General features: G+C 38.9%; 1 protein-coding gene across 1 annotated transcript in view; it reads right to left on the reverse strand.

Moving 5' to 3' along the window:
- Nucleotides 1-25,939, reverse strand: part of LOC150086347 (serine/threonine-protein kinase LMTK1-like) — a 139,855-nt gene that overhangs the window by 60,936 nt on the left and 52,980 nt on the right. Inside the window, exons 4-5 of the mRNA XM_090371282.1 lie at nt 10,863-11,118; nt 7,969-8,142 (exon numbers count right to left, since the gene is read on the reverse strand). Coding sequence (XP_090227408.1) covers nt 7,969-8,142; nt 10,863-11,118 — 430 coding nt within the window. The remainder of the gene's footprint in view (nt 1-7,968; nt 8,143-10,862; nt 11,119-25,939) is intronic.

The following is a 25,939-nucleotide window of genomic DNA, read 5'->3' on the forward strand; positions in this document are numbered from 1 at the left end:
GCACCTGGGGTGGATGGAATCCACCTGTTATAATATTAATGGAGGTGGCAAAGGAAGTAAGCAAACCCTTAGCCATAATTATGAGAGCTTCCTTGGACTCAGGGGAAGTACCCATGGATTGGAGATGTGCAAATGTGACCCCAATTCACAAAGGAGGATCAAAGGGGGAGACAGGTAATTATAGACCTGTTAGATTAACTTCTGTTTCAGGGAAATTAATGGAGGCACTGGTTAAAGAAGCATTGCAGGATTATTTAGACAAGGCTTCAGTTATAGCTCTGACACAGCATGGTTTTGTTAAGGGGAATCTTGTCTGACTAATGTGATTGGATACAATGATGTAGTCACAAAGGAACTGGATGCAAAGAATAACTTTGATATCATATATTTTGATCTTAGAAAAGCCTTTGATACTGTTGCACATGGAATACTGCTGCACAAATTGGAGCTGTGTGGCATTGGAGGCAAATTGCTGCTATGGATAAAGGGATCGTTGAGTGGGAGAAGACACAGAGTGGAAATCAATGGACACTGCTCCTCGTGGACTAATGTTATTAGTGGAGTCCCTAAGGGTTCAGTGTTGGGTCCATTGTTGTTTTCTGTATTTATAAATGATATTGATGATGGTATATCAAGCTTAAGGTCCAGGTTTGCAGGGTTGTTAATGACACTACACTGCTGACAGTACACTGCTGCACCAGGATCTAGAAAAGTTGAGCAGATGGGCTGAGAGGTGGGAACTCAAGTTTAACATTGACAAATGTAAAGTACTACATAAGGGGAGCTTGATTGTTATTTGGTTTTTAGGAGCATTGGCAACTAAGGCCATATTGCTCCAGGGATATGCGGTGGACATTCCCTGACCTTTCCGCATCCTCCGTATTTGGTGGTCACGGGCTCGAACCCCTGTCTAATCAAGAAACGTGCGCTACGCACTGCTGCTCCGGCCCACCTGGCTACGAAGGCACCACATATGGGAAGCAGTAAACCCAGAATAACATATCAACTCTGTAATACCACACTGACAGTGGTAGAGAATGAAAAGGACCTGGGGGTAATTGTGCAGGCAGATATGAAGTTTTCTGAGCAGTGCAGAAGGTCTGCAAGAGTAGCTCATGGTGTCTTGTCAATGATATACGGGAATTTTTCTAGCAGGGATAAGGAGGTAATTATCCCCTTGTATAAGGCAATAGTCAGACCACACCTTGAGTAAGTACTGTATACAGGTCTGGAGGCCTCATTTTAAGAAGGATGTAGAGCTGTTGGAATGAGTACAGAGAAGGGCACCAGATTAGTGAATGGAACAAAGGGTTGCTCTTACGAAGAAAGGTGTAAGTTTTGCAAATTACAGCGTCTGGAGACTAGGCACATGCAAGGTGATCTGATTGAGGTGTATAGAATCTGCTGATAAAGGAACCACTAGGTGGCAGTGATCACAGTGTGCTGAAGTGGGATTTACTCAAAGAGGTAACTACCATAAGGTTGGTTGGTTTGGATTTTATTGGCGCTTTAGCAACTAAGGCTATAATGCGCTCTACCATAAGGAGTAAAGGGAAGGGAAGGGTTATTGCTTTCGTAAAAGTGACTACGATGGTCTGACGACAGTATCTAAATTCTATACAGTGGGACCAACTGATGATGTTACCAACAGCAAATTCAAAATGGGAAGCATTCAAAGAAATTATCTTGGAAGCTACTAGGCTTTACATACCAACTAAGAAATATTGTTCAATGTTTAGGCCTAAATGGATGTCAGATGAACTAATGAGACATATGACAGAGAAGAAAAATTCATGGGATACATATAAATTAACACGTGACACAGAAGCCTAGGCGCCTCCGTAGCCAGGTGGGAAGGAGCAACAATGCGTAGCACAATGCTTCTCGATTAGACCGGGGTTCGAGCCCATCACCACCAAATACGGAGGATGCGGAAAGGTCAGGGAATGACCACCGCATATCCCGGAGCAATATGGCCTTAGTTGCTAATGCTCCTAAAAACCAAATAACAAACAAACAGAAGCCCATGATAGTTATAATTTGATCTGTAATCAAGTTACAAAGGAGGTTAGGCAGGCGAAGGCAGATTACGAGAAATCTTTGGCAAAGGATGCAAAGAAAAACAGCAAAGAGTTCTTTACTTATATAAACTCTCGAAGGAAGGGGATGAATCAGATTGGTCCACTTGATATCGAGGGTTCAACTGTTGATGATCCTGCTAAGGTAGCTAACAAACTAAATGAATATTTTACATTAACATTCACACATGAGGAGTTATTCAGCAAGGGGAATGCCAGAGGTGTATTCAACTCTGGCAGTAAGCTAGATAATCTTGTAATAACTGAGAGTAAAGTGGAGGAGAAATTGTGGAAGATAAACACAAGAAAGGCACCTGGGGTGGATGGGATCTATCCAGTTATATTAAAGGGGGCAGCAAAGGAAGTAAGCAAACCCTTAGCCATAATTATGAGAGCTTCCTTGGACTCAGGGGAGGTACCTACAGACTGGAGATGTGCAAATGTAACGCCAATTCACAAAGGAGGATCAAAGGGCAACACATGTAATTATAGATCCTGTTAGTTTAACTTCTGTTCCAGGAAATTAATGGAGGCACTGGTTAAAGAAGCATTACAGGATCATGTAGACAAGACTTCAGTTATAGCTTGAACACAGCATGGTTTTGTTGAGGGAAAGTCTTGCCTGACCAATTTGATTTTAATGCTATGATGCAGTCACAAAAGAACTGGATGTAGGGAATAACTTTGTTATTATATACTTGGATCTTAGAAAGGCTTTTGATACTGTTGCACATGGAAGACTGCTTCACAAATTGTTTGTTTGTTATTTGGTTTTTAGGAGCATTAGCAACTAAGGCCATATTGCTCCGGGAAATGCGGTGGTCAATCCCTGACCTTTCCGCATCCTTCGTATTTGGTGGTGACAGGCTCGAACCCCGGTCTAATCAAGGAGAGTGTGCTATGCACTGCTGCTCCTTCCCACCTGGCTACGGAGGCGCCAACTGCTTCACAAAGTGGAGCAGTGTGGTATTGGAGGCAAATTGCTGCTATGGATAAAGGGGTGGTTGAGGGGGAGAAGACAGAGAGTGGTAATCAATTGACACTGCTCATCGTGGACTAATGTTATTAGTGGAGTCCCTCAGGGTTCAGTATTGGGTCCATTATTGTTCTCTGTATTTATAAATAATATTGATGATGGCATATCAAGCTTAATGTCCAAGTTTGCAGACGATACAAAGGTTGGCAGGGTTGTTAATCACACTACTGACGTTATGCTGCTGCAACAGGATCTGGAAAGGTTGAGCAGATGGGCTGAGAGGTGGCAAATGAAGTTTAACATTGATAAATGTATGCCCTATTATGGTTGCTGTTTCCCTACTACATATGGGAAACAGCAACCCCAGAGCAACGTATCAACTCTGTGGTACTACACTGACAGTGGTAGAGAATGAAAGGGACTTGGGGGTAGTTGTGCAGGCAGATATGAAGTTCTCTGAGCAGTGCAGACGGGCTGCAAGTGTAGCTCATTGTGTCTTGTCAATGATATACAGGAATTTTTCTAGCAGGGATAAGGAGGTGATTATTCCCTTGTATAAGGCAATGGTCAGGCCACATCTTGAGTATTGTATACAGGTCTGGAGGCCTCATTTCAAGAAGGATGTAGAGCTGCTGGAACGAGTTCAGAGAAGGGTAACAAGATTAGTGAATAGAACAAAGATTTACTCTTACAAAGAAAGGCTTAAGTTTCGCAAATTACAGTGTCTGGAGACTAGGCACCAGCGAGGTGATCTGATAGAGGTTTTATGTATAAAGCCTTGAATGATTTGAGCATGCTCAATGCTGATGGGATTCTTCCTCTTGCTCAGAATAATCACCTGAGTGGGCATAAATTCAGATTGAGGAAAGACAGATGTAGGATAGATATGCGGAAATTTGCAGTTAGCCAGCGGGTAGTTGGTTGGTGGAACAGACTTACATCTCTTGTTGTGGAAGTTGATAGAATAAATAAATTTAAGGCTCAGCTGGACAGGTATTTCGAACTAATGGAGGGGTGAAGTGGAAGTTTTTTTTTTTTTTTTTGGCTGGTGTTGCATAAGCTTGCTTTCTTGCATCATATGCCCCTACTAATGCTAATGCTAATAAAGACTTGAATGGTTTGAGCATGCTCAATGCAGATGGGATTCTTCCTCTTGCTCAGAATAATCGCCTGAGGGGACATAAATTCAAATTGAGGAAAGGCGGTTGTAGGATAGGTGTGCGGAAGTTTACCTTTAGCCAGCGGGTGGTTGACTGGTGGAACAAACTTCGATCTGTCGTTGTAGAAGTTGATAGCCTAAATAGATTCAAGGTAGAACTTGACAAACATTTGGAGCGAGTGGATGGGTGAAATAAGGGTTTTTTTTTTTTTTGGCTGATGCTATATAAGCTTGCTTTCTTGCATCATGTGCCATGTAGCATATTTATTTTTTTCACTAAAAGATCATTAAGAACAAGATCTCTCATGCAGACTGTATATTCTTCCACTGTTGAAACGTAAACTTCTGCTTAATGTGTTGGATAGCCCCATAGTTGAATAACAAGTTCAGGTGCCATCCAAACTTCATTCCACTGAAACATTTATGTAATATTATTGAAATAATGTCCAAACTATGGGTTTGATGCAACCTTCCAAAGTAGCAAGATATTATACTTTGGAAACTAATGGCAAACCCAGAGTTCAGACAGCCTTTCAATTTTATACCATAAAATTTCAATGGAGTGAAGTCCGTGGAATTGGTTGGAAAGGAAGAAGAGCAAAGCCATGTGAATTCCTCGGCTTGTCTTGGTAGTAGGATACATTTGTGAAAAAAAGCTTACATACCCAGGATTCATGCTTGGAGAGACAATTTTGCACCACTGGGAAAAACAGATTAAATAGAAGGATTGAGCAGGGGATTAAGCTTGTCCATAGGCACTGCAGCACCCCCAGCTATTTAAATCTATATATACAGTGAACGGAGTTATATGAAATTTTGTGAAGAACAATGCAATGCAATGAATATTTTTATTAACAGGATCCGCATATAGTATGCACATCCTCTATTTCCAGTAATCATTTCAATAATAAATTAATAAAAACACAAAATCATTTCCAACTTTGGAGTTTAATTAAATGTAGGCCTCACTATGCGCCAGGCAGTGACACATTTTGCATTCCAGTGAATATCTGGTAGTTGGTTGCCATTGGCAACCAACATATTGGCAACCTGTCAATATACATTTTTTATCGGTGAAATGAATCAAAGTCGCTGTAAAGCACAGTGCAGATTTTATCGTTGACTATGATGGGTGTGTAGCCACAATGTCAGTGTCTTTTTGTTATTCGCCCGAATTCCCATTAAGTAACTAAATAATATCAGCGTTAAGTCAGTACTCAACATTCAGCAGTATAATTATGTGACTACAGTTTAATTGCAAATTGAGCTTGAACTTCGTAAGTTGAAGTTATATTATGAGGTGATGTGTAAGTAAAACATTATTTCTACGACACACAATTTTGTGAAATTTAATTCGATCATGGCCTCCATGCTTCCCCAAGAAGTGAATCACGTGACAGTGAATAAACTTCAGAAACTTAGTTTTTCACGATTATCTCTCCAAGAAAAAAATGTGATTAAAAGAGAAGGCTGCCCCACACCAAAGATTCAAATTTCTCAGCAGTGAATAAGTAATAATAAGAAATATATTTGCAGTTTTAAAACTGAATGCTACCAAAGGAAATGTTGCCTTTGTGGTTCTGAAGTTAAAAATGCACTGTTTTGTTTTCCATGTTTACTGTTCAGAGGTGACTTAAAATGGACAAAAAGTGGCTTTACAAACATAAACAGAATGAAAGAAAAAAACTCTAAAACATGAGTTCGAAGAAACATCATATTGATAATGTGATTTCGCTATCGCTTTTAGGAAGCGTAAATATTAAAGAACAGCTTAGTGAGGCCTACAGACTTTCGATCTGCAAACATAACAGAAAATTTACCAAGAATCATCAGGTATTATCTAAAATAATAGACTACATGAAATTTTGTGGACAGTTTGAAATTCCTTTATGTGGACATGACGAAAACGATGATTCTAAAAATCCAGGAGTATTCAGAGGATTAATAAATTTTGCCTCTACATCAGATTCCAATTTAAAGAACCATTTAAAAAGTAATGCAGCATTTAAAGGCATTTCAAAAACTATTTAGAATATTCTTGACTGTTTGCTGCAAATATGCTGGGATGAAATAAAAAGAGAAATTAAAGAAGCTGATGAGAAATGTTTCAGAACATATACAAATGGTAATTTTTCTGAGATATGAACTGAATGGAGAATTTTTGAGCGTTTTTGGGGTTTTTCCACTCCGGAAAACCAAATGGCAGACGGAATATCGAAGTGCATTCTAGATCAGTTACACATAATCCTCGAAGGAAATACTCAAAGTTACGGTTGCTCGTTTTGAGGGTTTACACCAGGTCCCCCTCCCCACTGCACAGTGGATTAGTGTACCGTATTTCCTGCCATGATTGCACTGGCTGCTACATTGGGGAAACCAGCAAAGACTCAGTAATCAGGTCTATGAGCATGAGAAAGCCATCCGTTTGGCAGACATGGATCACTCAGCGATTGCTGAACACTTCTGGTCTACCCAGCACAACATCGATCCACACCGCCACATAGAGATTATTGACCGATCCTGCAACTACCGTTGATGCATCTTGTTGGAATCGATCCACATCTCATGTTGTAAAGGTTCCTTTACAACATGAGATGTGGTAACATTGCCACTCAGAGCATTCCCAAGTATTACAATTACAACCAGCTAATTGTTGCAAGCACTTTCACCACACATGACCACCATAGCATGCACATGATATTCTGTATTTTTACAATAGCGGCCACAGTCACAACTGAAGAAGGACATTCTCTATCTGAAAGCTTTTGTGTTTATTACTTTTGTTTTTTGTTCCTAACCTAGTTTATTAAATGAATTTTAACTCAACCCATTTATTTAATTTGTTTTTCACAGTAGCGCAACATTGTTTCTCCAGGTAGGATACAATTATTCTTCTATAAAATGGCATTTCTATTAGGAACAACAAGAGTAACTACTGATGTAAATTATCTGTAATGATCGCAAAAAGTCCTTATGATTCCATAATGTAACTTATCAGTGCCCCCTAATTTCTTGATAAACAATAAATTAGGGAGTATAGATGAGTTAGACTGCATGCTAAGATCAAGTGTTATTCTGATTCCTTCATGCTACATAGCCCAGTCACTGGGCTATGTAGTAACAACCCCATAACTGATCTAGCATTATGTACCCTAACATATCCATCATAAATAAAGAGTGAAACCTATCTCAAATAATTCAGTTCATAATATTTCATATATTTTTTTGTTTCGATAGATTCTATGTAATTCTTAATCAACTGCTTACATAGCTTTTCAACCTGTGTCCCACTTATATTGTATTACCCCATCATTTGACAGACAGAGGACTGTGCATTGTTGCATAGGGTATGTGTGTGTGTGTGGGGAGAGGGAGAGAGAGAGAGAGAGAGAGAGAGAGAGAGAGAGAGAGAGAGAGAGAGAGAAAATTAAGTGTAAGTTTATTCTATTAGATGAATCTGAGTTGTTTAAAGAAAAGGGTTGTTAGCCACAAAGGAATTAAATCAGAAAATTCATCAAACACTAAGCTCCCCCCCCATTCATTCACTCAGTATGGGTTAATGATAATTAACTAACATAATATCATGAAACTCTCTGCATAAGTCTACAAGTTTAATATTTAACTTTTATTTGGTCTGTTAATATAAACATCTCCATATAAATCCAAATTCTAAATTAATCTTTGAAACAAAAAAAAAAAAAAAAAAAAAAAATTTGTTTACCTGAACAGACAGACCTCGTTTAAAAAATAATTACGCTCTAAAGGAGATGCATCAACTCTCAAAATCTTCACTACCACACTAGTTTTGTTTTCATCAGGTAATATTTCCCGGGCTTCTCCCACCACTGCTTGTCCAAACCAGCCTGATCCAACCTCTTGAAGATACTGGAGCTGGCTACGAGGAAAATTGCTCACAGGAACATCTGTATCTATTATGTAAAAGAAGCTTGAGAATTAGTTAAATGTCAAGGAATATTAATGCCAGTATTTTTTTAAAGTTCGAATTCCAAATTTTTAGCTACAATTTAATTACCTGCAGCCATTGCTAAATAACATTTAATTCTTAATTTAATTATGCAAAATTATACTGATTGAGGTTTATAAGGCTCTGAGAGGGATTAGTAAAATGAACGAACGTGGAATTTTCACTGTTCTAAACAACTGGAGGGCACTGTGGTTGTACAGAAGAACAGATGTGTCTGTACTAACCTTCGCTTGATGGTAAATGGCAGACAGTGATCGACAGTGGCTGTGACGATTTTTTGGATTAATTCAAGCATTTTACCATGGATTTTTGGACTTCCAGAGAAGAACACACATGAAAGTAAGCAAGATTTATCAGGTCAGAATATTTTTATTGATAGCTTTAGCTTATTTTTGGACTTCTGAGCATTTTTGTCATGGTACAATTGCTAGAGCAACTGCTGTAACAAGCATACTGTTGCAAACTTCGACTGTTTTGCTGCTCAGAGGTTGAGGAATACTGACTATACTATACTTATAAGTAGTTATAGATATGTTCTGTTTTGTGGGGAATATAGTTACAGGCTTAAACTAGACTTTGCTTTGGATTTTGTGGTATGTTTCTTTGCTTTTAAAAAAAAAAAAAGCATGCGATTTCCAACCACCTCCCCAAAACAAAAATAGTCAAGAATTTGGGTTCTAATTGCCCAGATTCAATAAATAATAGATCACTGGACTTGTTAGAGTGTTAATGATCTATATATAACAATGAAAGTGTATTTTAACTGCAGAAAATTCAAATGAACAATGACTTGGAGGAGTTACCTGAAGTTGAAATAAGAGTGCTAAGAAAGAAAATCCCCTAACAACGAAGAAAATATCAATGAATTAGACAGTTGTCCTCCTGGCTCTCCTAGTATTAAGAAAGCCAGAAAAGGAAAAAAACCAGGGTGAAAGTAAAGAGACCCCAGAAATTGAACAAAAGACAGAGGAGGAGAAGAAAATTTGAATACTTGACAAATCCTGTTAAACAGGCAAAAGAAACCAGAGTGTATCTAGAAGAGTGTATGCACAAGCAAACTAACAGGATAACTTCTGCAATAAGATTGCAGATAGTTAATTGTTGGTCACTGCTTGAACAGCACTTGATTGAGCTGAACACAGAGAACCAAGTGTTGAAAACAAGGCTGGAGGTGGCCACTAAGGAGAAAAACACCTATAAAACGATGAACACGTTGACCTATACATAAGCTGCAAAGGTCAATGGCAAACAAAGATGTTACAACTGCCAGGATATTACCAAATCCAAAAAAAAAGCAACTAAGCAAGCTAATACAAACAAGGAGAGTAACATTATTATTCTTAAAGCAAAAAGTGACTATACCCCATTGAAGCAGTTAAGGATACGGTGGAAACAAAGTTGAAGCCTCATCTGAAAGAAATAAAGATTAACAACATGGAAAAAAAAAAAAAAAAAAAATCAGAATAATGGAGTTTGATTGAAGCAACAAGTAAAGATGATCTATAAAAGCAGAGAACCATCCAGAGGTGGAAAAACTTGGTTTCATGTTACTTTCTTCTGGCTTGAATAAAGCAATTTACTTGTTTCTTTTAAATATTATACAGTAACCACTCAAACTGAATCAAATGCTTTGCTGAAATCCAAGTAAACAATGCCAAAATTATTTCCTACATCCAGCACATAAATGGCTCTGACAAAATAGCTAACCAGGTTGGTCCTGCAAAACATGATCATTAAACATGATTTTCACTTTGGAAAAACTAAGCAGTGTTTCTTACAGAATTCCATTTCTATCTACTGCTCCTGTACAGAATTCTTGATCGTTTTCCCTACCAATGGAGTCAGACTGAATGGTTGGTAATTACCCACTTCACCCTTAAAGCTGCCTCCATGTATTGGCAATACACTGGCACTCCTCTAATCCAAGGGGTTCTCCTGTTGTCCAATGATACCCCTCATTAATCTTAATAGTTCAATACACTCACTTGCCACTTCTCTAAAAAATTACTGAGTATATGTCATCAACTTCAGGAGCCTTACTAGCCTTTAGGCTTGAAAGTATTTCTAATAAATAACTTAAAATTTCAATCACTAATTTCATGAGTCCCAGCTTCACTCCCAAAGTTTCTACACCACAAAGGATCTTTTATCTTAAAATATCATTCCAAAGTATCTACTCAATTCATTTTCAATATCAGCTAGGTTATCTAATACTTTCCTGCACCAATTACACACGAGTCCAATCTGATTTTTTTTTTTTCCCCTATTCACATGTGAAAAACTCCTTGTCCCCATTCTTTATGCTCTCAGCCAGCAATTTTTCATGATCTCTCTTTGCCAGAAGTCAAACCTTTTCTGTACTATGACTATTATTTGTAACTATTATTATTTTGGGAACATGCCATCAACTCCAAGAGTTCATATATATACCAATCAAGTCAAAACAGGCTCAACCTATTATTTAAAAGCATTTATGTACAAAGTTTTCATTTAAAAAAAGTGCTTTCAAAATTTAATGAACAAATTCACACCAAAGGGTGTGGAGTGAGTTTGTTGGTTCCCCTGAACACACAAATGTTTAGGCAAATTCACTCCTAAATGGGTAAGTTAAGCATTTTTAACATTAGAGTCAAGTGACTTAAAAAGAGCAATTCAAATACATACCAAACCAATCACGAAGAGATCGATTCACAGAACCTGTGAACCTAGCTGGACGGAGTACTTGAGATACAGAAGAAACTTTTGCTCCTCTTGGACGGATATCAGGAAGTGGATCAAAGGTTACGTTTTCATATGGTATACACAACTGATTATCTTGAAGAGGTGGTGGGAAAAGGGTGAATTCTGACATTGATGATACATGAGATTGTCCTTCTGAAGACAATGCAAGTCCATTTTGATGCCCATGATCAAGAACCACCTAATAAAAAAATCAAATCAGATAATCATAACAAAAAAAAAGACATTTTACATAATCATAAATAAATCTGTATTACATGTAGCCTTAACAAGACCTTCATTAGAGTATTTGATATTTTAGCTGAAAAGGTAACCAATGCTGCTGAAAGCTGTTATGAATTTATTTAAGTGTATTATTTACAGTGGGAACTATAATCTAAGAGGAGAAAGGTCAAGACTGCTTTGGACAACAGAAATCTTTAATAATTGAAACTCCTTTTGCCTTTTTTATAGGATTTGGAATTTGCTGTAGAAGGGGCTATCAACCTTTTATCTCCACTTGGCACACAACATATTCTGGAATGGCAAAAGCCACAAAAGCCGTAACACATACAACTGAATTTTTTTTTTTTAAAAATGCATAAAGCATGCAATTAACAGCAAATAGTGAAATGAATGTATATGTGCCTGGCATTGCCAAATTAAGAAGGACATATAAAGACTTATAGAATGCATGTTATGTTGGAGAACAGGCTCCCAGAAATACATTGTCAGGTACCATTTTGATAACTCATGTGTTGTACAGTACTTATTATGTGCAGAAATTGTAGTAAGAAGTAAAATACATTCAGAGCAATTTTTATTAACAAAAGTTTTATTGACAAAATATAGGACAATTCTGTGTGTAAATGTATAACATATGTATATTTTAACGCGGACATAATAGGGCTTGCGGAAACGTGGTGATGATGAGTTTCAGTATGGCTTGTATAATGTACAAAGGGTACTAGGAAAGTTTTGCAATATGACGCAACAATGAATCACAGGAAGCTGCTTGTTGCTGCATGTTGAGACATGTTCATACGTGCATAGTAGCCGCCGCGCCAAGTCGATGGGCTCAGTTATTCATTAGTAGTGAGAGTGTAAAGTGCTTGCGATGGCATCGTGGTCACGAAATGAGATAAGGACAGTTTTGCGGTATAATTTCGTGCGTGGTTTAACCATAGACCAGTGCTTAGAAGAAATGACTCTTGCACTAGATGATGATTGTCCACATCGTACAACGATATTCAGGTGGTATAGAGAATTCCAAAGGGGAAATTTCACTCCGGAGGATTCTGAGAGGCCGGGAAGGCCACGAATGTCAGTTACGGAGGAAAACGTTACTGCTGTGAGGAAAATGCTTGATGAAAACAGGCGAGTGACCTACCAACAGATAGAGGATACTTTGGGCCTAAATGCACCAGCAATTCGTTCGATTCTGCAAGATCATTTGCACGTGAAGAAACTTTGTTCTCTCTGGGTGCCGCATCAACTGACTGAAGAGCAGATGACACAACTTGTGACTTGGTGCCGGGAGATGTTAAAAAAGTTTGATAAGGGACAATCTCGGTATGTGAACAACATCCTGACAGGTGACGAGACTTGGCTGTACTATTACGATCTGCCGACCAAGGCTCAAAACAAAGTTTGGGTCTTTGATGATGACGACACACCCGTAATTGTCAGAAAATCCCGATCTGTAAAGAAGAAAATGATAGCTGTATTTTTCAAATCGAGTGGAATTATGGAACGTGTCGTTTTGGACAAGCAGAAGACAGTCACAGCTAAGTGGTATACTGAACAATGACTGCCTAAAGTCATCGGATCTATGAAGAACCTGCGGCCAAAGTCAAGAATGGACACCTGGTACCTCCATCACGAAAATGCTCCAGCTCACCGCGCCAAAGCCTGCACCGAATATTTGACCACGACAGGACTGAAACTTCTCGAGCACCCTCCCTACAGTCCAGACCTTGCTCCCTGCGACTTTGCACTGTTCCCACATGTGAAAATGAAGCTAAAAGGGAGGCGGTTTTCCAGTGATGAGGACCTTCTACGGGCTTGGGACAACGAGTGTGCTTTACTCCCTAGTGAAACTTGGCAGAACTGGTTTAAAGATTGGTTTCGGAGGATGGAGAGGTGTATTGAATGTAGAGGAAATTACTTTGAAAAAATTAAATAAACAAAGCTGTATTGCAAAACTTTCCTAGTACCCTTTGTATTTAGGAAGGATAGGGTAGATAGAAGGGGTGGTGGGGTAATGCTTCTTATCAGAAGCAGCCTGAGTGCGACAATAGCTTTCCCGGATTCAGACGTTTCACATGCTAGTATAGAATCTGTATGGTGTGAGATAGTTGGAAACAAAGGTATAATGCAAGTAGGAGTAATCTACAGATCAGGTGATTGTGAAGATTATGACGAAAGCCTCTACATGCAAATCGAATGGGCAAGTAAGTGTCAATGTCTTATTATAGGTGATTTCAATTTGCCTCTAATTGATTGGAGTAAATGGGAAGGAAACTCGACATGGGGAACAAAATTTTTAAATCAACTAGATGACTGTTATTTGTATCAATATGTCAGGGAAAGTACTAGAGAAAAGAATATCCTAGACCTCATCATCACCCACGAATCAGATGACATAACAAGGCTGACAGTAGAGGAACCAGTAGCAGGAAGTGATCACGGAGTTCTACGATGGATGATGATGAGAGAAGTAGCAGCAGTAAAAGGCAAAGGAATGGGTTTTAATTTAAAAAAAAAAGGAAATTACGATGCCTTAAGGTACTACATGGCCTCTATTAACTGGGTAGATATCCCACAGACAGCGAATACAATTGAATTATGGTATACCTTTAAAACAATAATCACAGAAGTCTTGAAAGTTTATACAGGGTGTTTCAACAATGATGGTCAATAATTTAAAGGTGAAAAATACAAACTAAAATAAGCAAAAAAAAAGTCCCAGTGATCATCAGGCTGAAAATGAGCAGTTTGAGATAATGCATGCTTTCTTTAAGATCTGTCAGTGACTATGGGAGCACTAGTTTAGCAAAAAAAACTATCAATCCTTTGCTAAGGGTGGTTTTATTAAACATAAGATAATACATTTTTAACTTTTTGTTTAAAAACCACAGGATTTTACTGATGTTACAAAAGGTGTTCAAAATGCTGTCCTTTCATTCATATGCAGCTTTGTAGTCTTCTCTGCATTGAGTTCCAAATCCTCTCAGGCATTCCTGGGTCGTTTCTGATTTGCTGAAAGGTTCCTTCAACCCAACGCTGCAATTCCTCAACTGTATTAATGTCAGAAGTGTACACCAAGCTTTTTACATGACCCAGATACAAAAATCCATAGGATTTAAGTCTGGTATCTGGAGGCCACATTACAGGCCCACCTCTGCCTATCCACCGTTACCCATACCTTCTATTTAGATACAGTCATAACTCGAGCAAAATCTGCTGGTGCACCATCACACATAAACCACATGTTCTGGTGTTGCTGAAGTGGAACATTATCATCATCAAGGAGGCCTGGAAGAACATTCTGCAGCAACTGAAGTTACAGCTCTCCTGTTAGTCTGTTTGGCAGAAAGTGTGGTCCAATTAGACAGTATTCTAGAAGTCCTGCCCAGACATTCAACGAGAAACGTTGATGTCATGACTCATGAACTGCACTACGATTTTCGTCGGACCAAACGTGACAGTTATGAAAATTAAAAATACCATCACGAGTAAACCCAGCTTCGTCAGTGAACAAAATGTTGTTAAAAAGTTGGGGGTTCAGGACACACTACTGTTGCATCCACTGGCAGAAGTTCACTCTGGATAATTAACTATATAATATCGGTGTAAATACACCATAGTTAACCCATAGATTTGAGCTACGATTGTAGCGTAGAAGGCATCGTTTTAATTGTATCTCATAATGTGGTTGCCTTCACAACAAGATAGCTACTATTGAATTACTTCAAATAAATAACGCTTCTCTAGTAGAGAAGACTACTGTTATTTATTTTCAGCGTACCACCACCCAGACGATCGTTTCGAAGCTTTTTGGCTTCGTCATCAGTGGGCGGGTAGGTAATACAACAAGCCATCTCAGTTGCGAAGTTATATCCACATTATGAAATATGCCAGAAGGGTGTGGTGGTAATATATTTGGAAAATTAAATGCATAATCCTTATGGGTTTTGATAATTAACTATATAATATCGGTGTAAATACACCATAGTTAACTCATAGATTTGAGCTACGATTGTAGCGTAGAAGGCATCGTTTTAATTGTATCTCATAATGTGGTTGCCTTCACAACAAGATAGCTATTGAATTACTTCAAATATTGGTTTATTCACACCGATATTATATAGTTAATTATCAAAACCCATAAGGATTATGCCTAGTGCATTTAATTTTCCAAATACATTACCACCACACCCTTCTGGCATCTCTCATAATGTGGATATAACTTCGCAACTGAGATGGCTTGTTGTATTACCTACCCGCCCACTGATGACGTGGCGCATTATGGCCTTAGCTGCCAATGTGCCATTAAAAACCAAACCAAACTGATGACGAAGCCAAAAAGCTTTGAAACGATCGTCTGGGTGGTGGTACGCTGAAAATAAATAACAGTAGTCTTCTCTACTAGAGAAGCGTTATTTATTTGAAGTAATTCAATAGTAGCTATCTTGTTGTGAAGGCAACCACATTATGAGATACAATTAAAACGATGCCTTCTACGCTACAATCGTAGCTCAAATCTATGGGTTAACTATGGTGTATTTACACTGATATTATATAGTTAATTATCAAAACCCATAAGGATTATGCCTAGTGCATTTAATTTTCCAAATACTCTGGATAATGTATTGCTGAGATCTTGAACACGCTGGATATGGTAGCGGTACAGTAATTGGCGATGTAAAATTCGCCACGCACTGCTATAATTCAGTACACACTCTTGCAGAGCAACCCTCCTTGTTGAAATTCCTGGATTTTCTTCTATTCTTTTTTTTCCAGGCTTATTTACGTATAATAAAGTCAAGTAAAAGTAAAATAAAAAAATATATTCTTTCTAACACCCTTTCCTCAACATCAGGTGTTATGCTTCTAGGTCTACCTGCTCGTACTCCATGTGCGAAGCGCCCATGTTCTCTAAGGCGTTGATGTACCTTGATGAATGTGCGCCTGTTGGACTGCCTTTGGTGGGAAAATGCTTCTTGGTACAAATGCACTTCTTGAGTGCACTGCTGTTGGCTTTACCATACATGAAGTGCATGTCCACATACTCTTCGTTGCTGTAACCTCTTTCCACATTGACTATCCTTTGACAGGTACTAGTATGCCTGCTAACGGCTCAGAGCATTGAGAGATGGGAAAGGGAGAGAATGAGCATAACCTAACCTAAACAAACAAGTCAGTGGTTGATACCAACTAGAAATGTGCAATTTCTTGAAAACAATTCACTTAAGGACCCATGTTTACAAGGCTTTTTTTGCATATTCCTAATTCCCAAGCACTTCCCAATTCATTTCACAAATATATGTGGTCTCAATTCTAATCTCAACGATGTCCATTTCGACTTGCAGTCTGCCAAACCCCATGTACTTTTTCTGACAGAATCTCAGTTTTCAGTTGATTCAACTACTGCTCATCTCAGATGCCAAAATTATTTGCTGTATGATTCCTTTCACCTCAAAGGTGGTACTTGTGCATATGTCTGTTCTAATATTTCCTGTCAGAGAATTGGCAATTTGGAATCTCCTCTGATCTTCTCTGACTTAAAATCTCTCTGCCGCATTATGTCAAATTCATCTGTTGTCTCTACCGTTCTCCCAACTCCACTAATCACTTGGAGCTCTTTGACTTCCTCTCTTTGCAACTTGACTTTCTCCAGTCCAACTTTCCTAACAGTGAGGTAATTTTCCTTGGTGATTTTAATGTTCACAACTTCAGCTGGCTCTAAGTACACGGTCAAAGTGAGAGGTCCTTTTGGCACTTCAGACCACAACTGCATTGTGGTCTGAAGTGCAAATCACAACTGGTGATTGTCTCTTCTCCAAGTGAACCTTTATCTCATGGCTATTCCCAACCTCGTGTTGTTTGGCATTACAAGAATGCAAAATGGGATGACCTGCGAGACTTCTTTTTTTCTTTTCCTTGGTCGGATTAATGTATCAAACCATCTGATGTCAACGTTTGCTCAGATCGTGTCAGTGAAATTATTTTTGCAGGAATGGAATCCTTTATCCCACACTCCTTTAAAATCTCGTCCTTTATCTAAACCTTGGTTTTCCAATAAATGTGCAAAGGCTGTTCAAGAGAAGAATGTTGCATATCGTAATTGGCTTGTTTCTAATTCTTCAGTTTCATTTTCTGCCTACACCAAAGCTCGCAACAATTGTAAAGCAGTTATTAATCAGTCCAAACTAGAGTTTGAACAGGGTGAGAGTAGAAAACTTGCTTCTTGCCCTAATGGTAGCCGAGCATTCTGGTCTCTTGCCAAAGCTATTGGCCACAACTTTTGCCCATCTCTGCTCCCACCTCTGTCCAAACCAGATTGTTCTGTTGTCACTTCAGCCAAGGATAAAGCTGACATGCTAGCATCCCATTTTTCTTCCAACTCATGTATTAATGATCTTGGTAAAACACCTCCCACCATTCCCAACATGCTCCATTCAATGCCTCCTGTGGTCTTCAGTCAAAAGGATGTCAGAAGGATTTTGACGAATCTTGATGCTAAGAAATCTCCAGGTCCCGATGGTATTTCTCCACTTGTTCTCAAAACCTGTGCTCCTGAACTTACTCCTTTTCTTTGTTGCTTTTTTCACTTTCTTATTCCAAAGGTGTTTTTCCTTCTGTTTGGAAATTTGCTCATATCCAGCCAGTTCCTAAAAAAGGGTGACAAATCCCTCCCATCCAATCGTGTTTGACATAAAGTTTGTTTGGCATAAAGGTCTTCTAAACAAGCTTCTAAACAAGCTTATGGTTTGCCAACTGTTTTTAGTAATTGGTTATCCAGTTTTCTCTCTGATTGCTCACTGAGGGTGATGGTAGATGGCTCTCTGTCTTCTAACTTCTCCACTAATGCCGGTGTCCCCCAAGGTTCAGTTCTTTCCCCCGCTCTTTTCCTCCTGTATATCAATGACCTTCTACCATTGACTGGAAATCCTATCCATAGTTTTGCCGATGACAGCACATTGCATTCCACTTTCCATTTTGAGAAACCTTGTCCTGCTCAATCAGCTTCAACTTCTCAAAAATCTGCTACTAATTCCTTAAATGCCTATCTTCAGGTAATTCTCCAGTGGGGCAAAGACAACTTAGTTGATTTCAACCCTTCTAAAACTCAGTCTTCTAAAAACTTGTCTTATATCTCGCAAAAAAGATTCTTCTGCTCCGATGCTTAACTTTAGTGACACTCCGATTTCTAGGCAAAATGATATATCTCTTTTGGGGATTACCCTGACTTCTAATCTCTCTTGGAACAAGCACATTACAAATATTGCTTCCTCTGCATCTAAAAAACTTGGTTTTCTCTTTCGCTCTCGGTGTTACTTTTATTCTAAACTGCTGCTCACTCTGTATAAATCGCAAATTCGCCCTACCATGGAATATTGTTTCCACATCTGGGGTGGTGCCCCCAAAACCTCTCTCATGCTTCTTGATTCCATTCAGAAGAGGGCAGTTAGGTTAATTAATGATTCATCTCTAACAGATTCTCTCCACTCGCTGTCTCATAGACGTACTGTTTTTGCTGCATGCCTCTTCTACAGATATTTCCATGGGCACTGTTCTTCTGAATTGGCTTCTATAATTCCTGCTCTCTTTTTCAAAACAGTCCAATCTCTCTTTCAAAACAGTCCGAACACGTGCTGCCACCAGCCAACTTCCATTTACTGTCCAACTTCAAACTCACAGAACCAACTTTTCATCTTCCTAATTTTTCATTCAACTACCGTTTTCTGGAACAACCTTCCATCATACATATTTCCTGAAAATTAGTCTACAGAAGTTCAAGTCCAATGTCAACAAATATCTTCTTTCGTCTTCTCAACCTCCAACCCAAGCATGGTACTAAGTACTACATGTTCTAATATCTCTCATGTTTGGGATTTATATAAAAAAATATATATATATATATATTAAATTATTCACCATCACTTTTGAAACAACCTGTATACCATTAAAAATATATATATATATTCCATGAGAAGGATTCCAAGTTGGATGAATAATGAAGTTGCTACATTATGTGAACAGAAAAAGATGGCATGGAAAAGTTACACAGCAATATAAGCCTATAACAGCTACAAATTGATCTGTAATAGTGCCACAGAAAAGGTTAGGCTGGCAATGGCAGATTATGAGAAATCACTGGCAAAGAGAGATAAGGAATTATTCACATGTATAAATGCAAAGAAGAGAAGGTCAAACCAGATCAGACCCTTATGGGACGTGGGATAGTATTATATACCCCAGCTGAGGTTGTAGATGAACTCAACAGTTACTTTGCATCAATATTTACAGAAGAAAAACTCTTTACATCAATAAGAAATTATGGGAGAGAAGTTGAAAAAAATGTAATTAATAATGCTGAAATTTCACATATTTATTTAATGAAAAATTTTCAAGCTTACAGGCTAGTAAGGCTCCTGGGGTTGATGACATATACCGTATAATTTTAAAGGAGGAGGCAAGTGAGTGCATTGAACCATTGAGGCTAATTATGAGCGCATCACTTGACTTGGGAGTGATTCCGTTGGATTGGATAAGTGCCAATATATCTCCAATAAATAATGGGGGTGCTAAGAGTGAAGTGGAAAATTAACAGCCGGTTAGTCTAACTTCAGCAGTAGGGAAAATCATGGAAACAATGATCAGGGGTGGAATTCAGGATCATTTAGATAGAAATGGATTTCTGAAGGATACTCAGCATGGTTTTGTAAAGGGAAAATCGTGTTTAACTAATCTGGTTAGCTGTTTTGACAGGGTCACTCAAGTGCAAGGCTTCGGGAATAATTTCGAAATTGTTTATTTGGATTTCAGCAAAGCATCTGACTCAGTCCCACATGAGTGGTTACTTTTTAAGCTGGTACAGGTTGGAATCACAGGAAAATCCTTAGATGGATAGCTGGATGGCTTCAGCGCAGGAAGCAGAAGGTTGTGATAAATGGTTATTCCTCAGATGGGTTGACGTAAGAAGTGGAGTTCCCCAAGGGTCAGTATTAGGACCACTGTTTTTGATTTTCATAAATTACATCAATGAAGGGATGAGGGCATGATATCTAAATTTCCAGGTGATGTAAAGATTGGTAGAGTAATTATTGATCACCGCCAAGCAGAATGTCTTCAGAGTGATCTAGACAGACTTCAGGAATGGTCAGAAAATGCTTTAATCCAGCAAAGTGTAAGGTATTGCAGCTGGGGAAAAGTAATGCCAAAATAAGTTGAACTAAAGGTGGTAGTGGAGGAAAGGGACTTGGGTATTACGATATGGTCAGACATGAAATTCTCCGAACATTGTAGACTGGTTGCATAGAAGGCCCATGGTGTCCTATCGATGATTTATCAAACAATTGCGAGTAGAGATAAGGACTTCATAATCCCATTATAAGGCTACTCTTAGACCACTATACTGTAATATGTTCATGTATGGAGACCACATCTAAAGAAAGACGTTGTGCTTCATGAAAGGGTCCAAAGATGGGTAACTCACCTGGTGGGATTGGCAAGAGAATCCATGTGAGGAAAGACTTGGAATATGTGGGTTGTAGAGCTTCGAAACTAGGCACCTTAGAGGAGACTTGATTGAGGTGTTTAAGGCTCTGAGAGGCATAAGCAAAATGAATAAGGACGAAATTTTCATGGTTATAATTGATTCTAGAACAAGGGGCCATCATTTCAAGTTACAGGGTGGAGATGTTTAGATTGGATTGCAGGAAGTTTTATTTAGCCAGAGTTATAAATTACTGTAATAAGTTACCTACATGGGTGGTAGAGGCTGACAGTTTGGGGAAATTCAAAGATCAGCTGGATAATCATCCATGAGAGGAGGGAAACGCATAGGTTGTCTATTTACTTTTCTCTTATTATTTATTATTATTCTTTTATTTTATTTATTTTTTGTTATTTTATTTGGATGGTGCAGCATAAGCCATAGGTTTCCTTGCACCATGTGGCCTTTGCTAATACTAATACCTCTGTTGTGACTTGTTCACAGACTAGCTTATATCTACAATAGGCTTCGGTGTCGCCTGATAATTTATATGCATCCCATGCATTTTTCTTCTCTGCCACGAGTCTCATTAGTTCATTTGACATCCATGTGGGCCTAAACTTAGAGCAGTATTTCTTAGTTGGAACAAAAAGCCTAGTTGCTTTCAAAATTGCTTTCTTGAATGCTTTCCATTTAGAATTTGTTGTTGGTAACATCATCAGCTGGTCCTACTGTACAGAATTTAAAAAAATCTCTGAGACCATTGTAGTCACCTTTACGAAAGCACAAAAACCCTTCCCTTTACCCCTGATGGTAGTTACATCTTTAAGTAACCCCAGGGGCTCACATCTGGCGAGTATGGGCTTGGCACACCCAGGGTCCTGAGCAAGATATCATCATTCTTCTCTTTCTTGGTGATTTCCTTCTACTTCTACTCTCTCTCTCTCTCTCTCTCTCTCTCTCTCTCTCCCTCCCTCCCTCCTTCCCTCCCTCCCTCCCTCCCTTGGGCTTTCTTGCACCATACAGCTAATAATAATAAATCCCACATCAGTACACTATAATCACTGCCACATAGTGGCACCTTTATCTGTAAATTCCTAATACATGAATAATCATTGCTGATAATCACATTAACAGCAATACTCTCTCTGGTTGCCTCTCTAACGCGCCACTGTAGAAAACAATCATTCAATAAATCCACAAAAGCCTTACTAGTGTGTGAGTGACCAATTTGCCTGCATAGTTCATTATACTCATCATAGTTATTTGTCCTACTCCCATTTTTGTTTTACCAGGATCTATGTCACACAACATTGACTAAATATTCGTCTGTCTGGTGCAACATAAGCACTGGTAAAACAAATGATTTCAGGCAGCAGTTTTGTCTTATGTGCACAGGACAGAGGATCCCATACCACAGTACTTCTCTTGATTGTCAACTTTGTTTACTTTTTTATCATTCCATTATGTAGTTTTTTTTTTTTTTGTTTGTTTGTTATTTGGTTTTTAGGAGTATTAGTAACTAAGGCCATATTGCTCAGGGATATGCGGTGGTCATTCCTTGACCTTTCCGCATCCTCCGTATTTGGTGGTGATGGGCTCGAACCCCAGTCTAAATCAAAAAACGTGCTACGCACTGCTGCTCCTTCCCACCTGGCTACGTAGGCACCCCCTTTTTTTTCTGTGGTTGTGTGCATATTGCAATTAAGTATGTAAATAATGGAGTCAATGATTAAAGAATAATGGTAGGAGGGAGTATATGATGAGAGTCCTGTAGATCAATTCGGCCCTGGAAAGATTGTGCAAGGCTCAAGGGGTAGAATTTTTTTCAGCCTGGTCTGTACTTGTTAACAGGAGAGATTGCTTCTACAAGGATGGGATACACTTAAATAGAAAGGGTGCAAGAATGTTTCCTGATGCTATCGAGGCAGTGTTAGGTGGGTCGGAAAACTGCTAGATTGGAGGGGGATACAAGGACTAATAGATTAACAGTAGCCACTGGCAGAGGTGAAAGTGATTCTTGCACTGCTTCTATTGGAATGAGCTGCAGCCTGGAAAATAAGATGCAGGATATTTCAGACACTGCTGGGAATCATTGGGGTACAAATAAACACATGGGTTGTGTTAGATTAGCTAAGAAAAAGAACAGGTGCATGTATACTTGCGTGTACACCAATGCTAGGAGTTTAGTAAATAAATTTGATGAATTAGAGGTATTGCTCAAAACATCAAAGGCAGATATTGTGGGGATTTCAGAGATGTGGTGTCACACAGATATAAGGAATGCAGAACTGGAATTTGGGGAGTACAATGTCTACAGAAAGGATAGACAGGATAGGAAAGGAGGAGGGGTTATGCCATTAGTTAAGAAATACATAAAATCCAAGGAAGTGAAGCCAGTCGACATTGCTGGACAGTGCAGTGTCGAGTCAGTTTGGTGTGACATAAGCACTGGGAGATCAAAATTGAGAGTAGGAGTGTGCTATAGGCCTAATGACTCTGATGAGTATAATAAGAAACTGTACAGGGAAATAGAGTGGGCCAGTAAATCAGAGAGAGAGAGTCTTATAATGGGGGGTTTAAATTTCCCAGATATTGACTGGAATTTGGGGGCTGGTCACTCACACACTAGCAAGGCTTTTGTGGATTTATTGGATGATTGTTTTCTACATCAGCATGTTCGGGAGGCAATTAGAGGGAGTAATACTCTTGATTTGATTATCAGTAGTGATTCTTCATGCATTAAGAATCTGCAGGTAAATGAACCACTAGGTGGCAGTGATCACAGTGTGCTGAAGTGGGATTTACTCGAAAAGGTAACTACCATTAGGGGTAAAGGGAAGGGTTATTGCTTTTGTAAAGGCGACTACGATGGACTGAGACAGTATTTAAATTCTATACAGTGGGACCAACTGATGATGTTACCAACAGCAAATTCAAAATGGGAAGCATTCAAAGAACTTATCTTGGAAGCTACTAGGCTTTGCATACCAACTAAGAAATATTGTTCAAGGTTTAGGTCTAAGTGGATGTCAGATGAACTAATGAGACATATGGCAGAGAAGAAAAATGCATGGGATACATGCAAATTAACATGTAATACAGAAGCCTATGATAGATACAAGTTGATCTGTAACCGAGTTACAAAGGAGGTTAGGCAGGTGAAGGTGGATTATGAGAAATCTTTGGCAAGGGATGCAAAGAAAAACAGCAAAGAGTTCTTTACTTATGTAAACTGTAGAAGGAAGAGGATGAATCAGATTGGTCCATTTGATATCAATGGTTCAACTGTTGATGATCCTGCTCAGGTAGCTAACAAACTAAATGAATATTTTGTATCGACATTCACACATGAGGAGTTATTCAGCGAGGGGAATGCCAGAGGTGTATTCAACTCTGGCAGTAAGTTAGAGAATCTTGTAATAACTGAGTAAAGTGGAGGAGAAATTGTTGAAGATAAATACAAGAAAGGCACCTGGGGTGGATGGGATCTATCCAGTTATATTAAAGGAGGCAGCAAAGGAAGTAAGCAAACCCTTAGCCATAATTATGAGAGCTTCCTTGGACTCAGGGGAAGTACCCATGGACTGGAGATGTGCAAATGTGACCCCAATTCACAAAGGAGGATCAAAGGGCGACACAAGTAATAATAGACCTGTTCGTTTAACTTCTGTTCCAGGAAATTTAATGGAGGCACTGGTTAAAGAAGCACTGCAGGATCATCTAGACAAGACTTCAGTTAAAGCTGAGACACAGCATGGTTTTGTTAAGAGGAAGTCTTGCCTGACCAATTTGATTCGATACTATGATGCAGTCACAAAAGAACTAGATGCAGGGAATAACTTTGATATTATATACTTGGATGTTAGAAAGGCTTTTGATACTGTTGCACATGGAAGATTGTTGCACACATTGGAGCAGTGTGGCATTGGAGGCAAATTGCTACTATGGATAAAGGGGTGGTCGAGGGGGGAGAAGACAGAGAGTGGTAATCAATTGACACTGCTCATCGTGGACTAATGTTATTAGTGGAGTCCCTCAGGGTACAGTATTGGGTCCATTATTGTTTTCTGTATTTATAAATGATATTGATGATGGTATATCAAGCTTAATGTCCAAGTTTGCAGATGATACGAAGGTTGGAAGGGCTGTCAAGGACACTACTGACACTATGCTACTGCAACAGGATCTGGAAAGGTTGAGCAGATGGGCTCAGAGGTGGCAAATGAAGTTTAACATTGACAAATGTAAAGTACTACATATGGGAAACAGCAACCCCACAGCAACGTATCAACTCTGTGATACTACACTGACAGTGGTAGAGAATGAAAGGGACCTGGGGATGGTTGTGCAGGCAGATATGAAGTTTTCTGAGCAGTGCAGATTGGCTGCAAGAGTAGCTCATGATGTATTGTCGATGATATATAGGAATTTTTCTAGCGGGGATAAGGAGGTGATTATTCCCTTGTATAAGGCAATGGTCAGGCCACACTTTGGGTACTGTATACAGGTCTGGAGGCCTCATTTCAAGAAGGATGTAGAGATGCTGGAACGAGTACAGAGAAGGGCAACAAGATTAGTGAATGGAACAAAGGGGTGCTCTTACGAAGAAAGGCTTAAGTTTTGCAAATTACAGTGTCTGGAGACTAGGCACCAGCGAGGTGATCTGATAGAGGTGTATAAAGCCTTGAATGGTTTGAGCATGCTCAATGCTGATGGGATTCTTCCTCTAGCTCAGAATAATCACCTGAGAGGGCATAAATTCAAATTGAGGAAAGACAGATGTAGGATAGACGTGCGGCAATTTGCCTTTAGCCAGCGGGTGGTTGGTTGGTGGAACAGACTTCCATCCCTTGTCGTGGAAGTTGATAGCCTAAATAAGTTAAAGGCCCAGCTCGACAGGTATTTTGAACGAACAGAGGGGTGAAGTGGAAGTGGTTATTTTTTATTTATTTATTTTTTTTTTAGCTGATGCTGCATAAGCTTGCTTTCTTGCATCAAATGCCTCTACTAATGCTAATGCTAAAAGAAGTAATGCAGGCCCATCTTGTAAGTAACGTAGTTATACAGTAATCCCATTAGGGATTTGTTAATGTGAGATCCTGTTTGATCAATCCCATTATCTAAGTAGCTATTATGGCATAGTCACAAAGGAACTGAATACAAAAAAAAAAAAAAAAAAAATGTCATCATGTATTTAGCATTAGTAGAGGCATTTGATGCAAGAAAGCAAGCTTACGCAGTATCAGGCAAAAAAAAAAAAAAAAAAAAAAAACCACTTCCACTTCACCCCTCTGTT

Source organism: Mastigoproctus giganteus, chromosome 4 (genome assembly GCF_048544385.1).
Source record: "Mastigoproctus giganteus isolate SK-2022 chromosome 4, ASM4854438v1, whole genome shotgun sequence".
NCBI classification, from domain to species: domain Eukaryota; kingdom Metazoa; phylum Arthropoda; class Arachnida; order Uropygi; family Thelyphonidae; genus Mastigoproctus; species Mastigoproctus giganteus.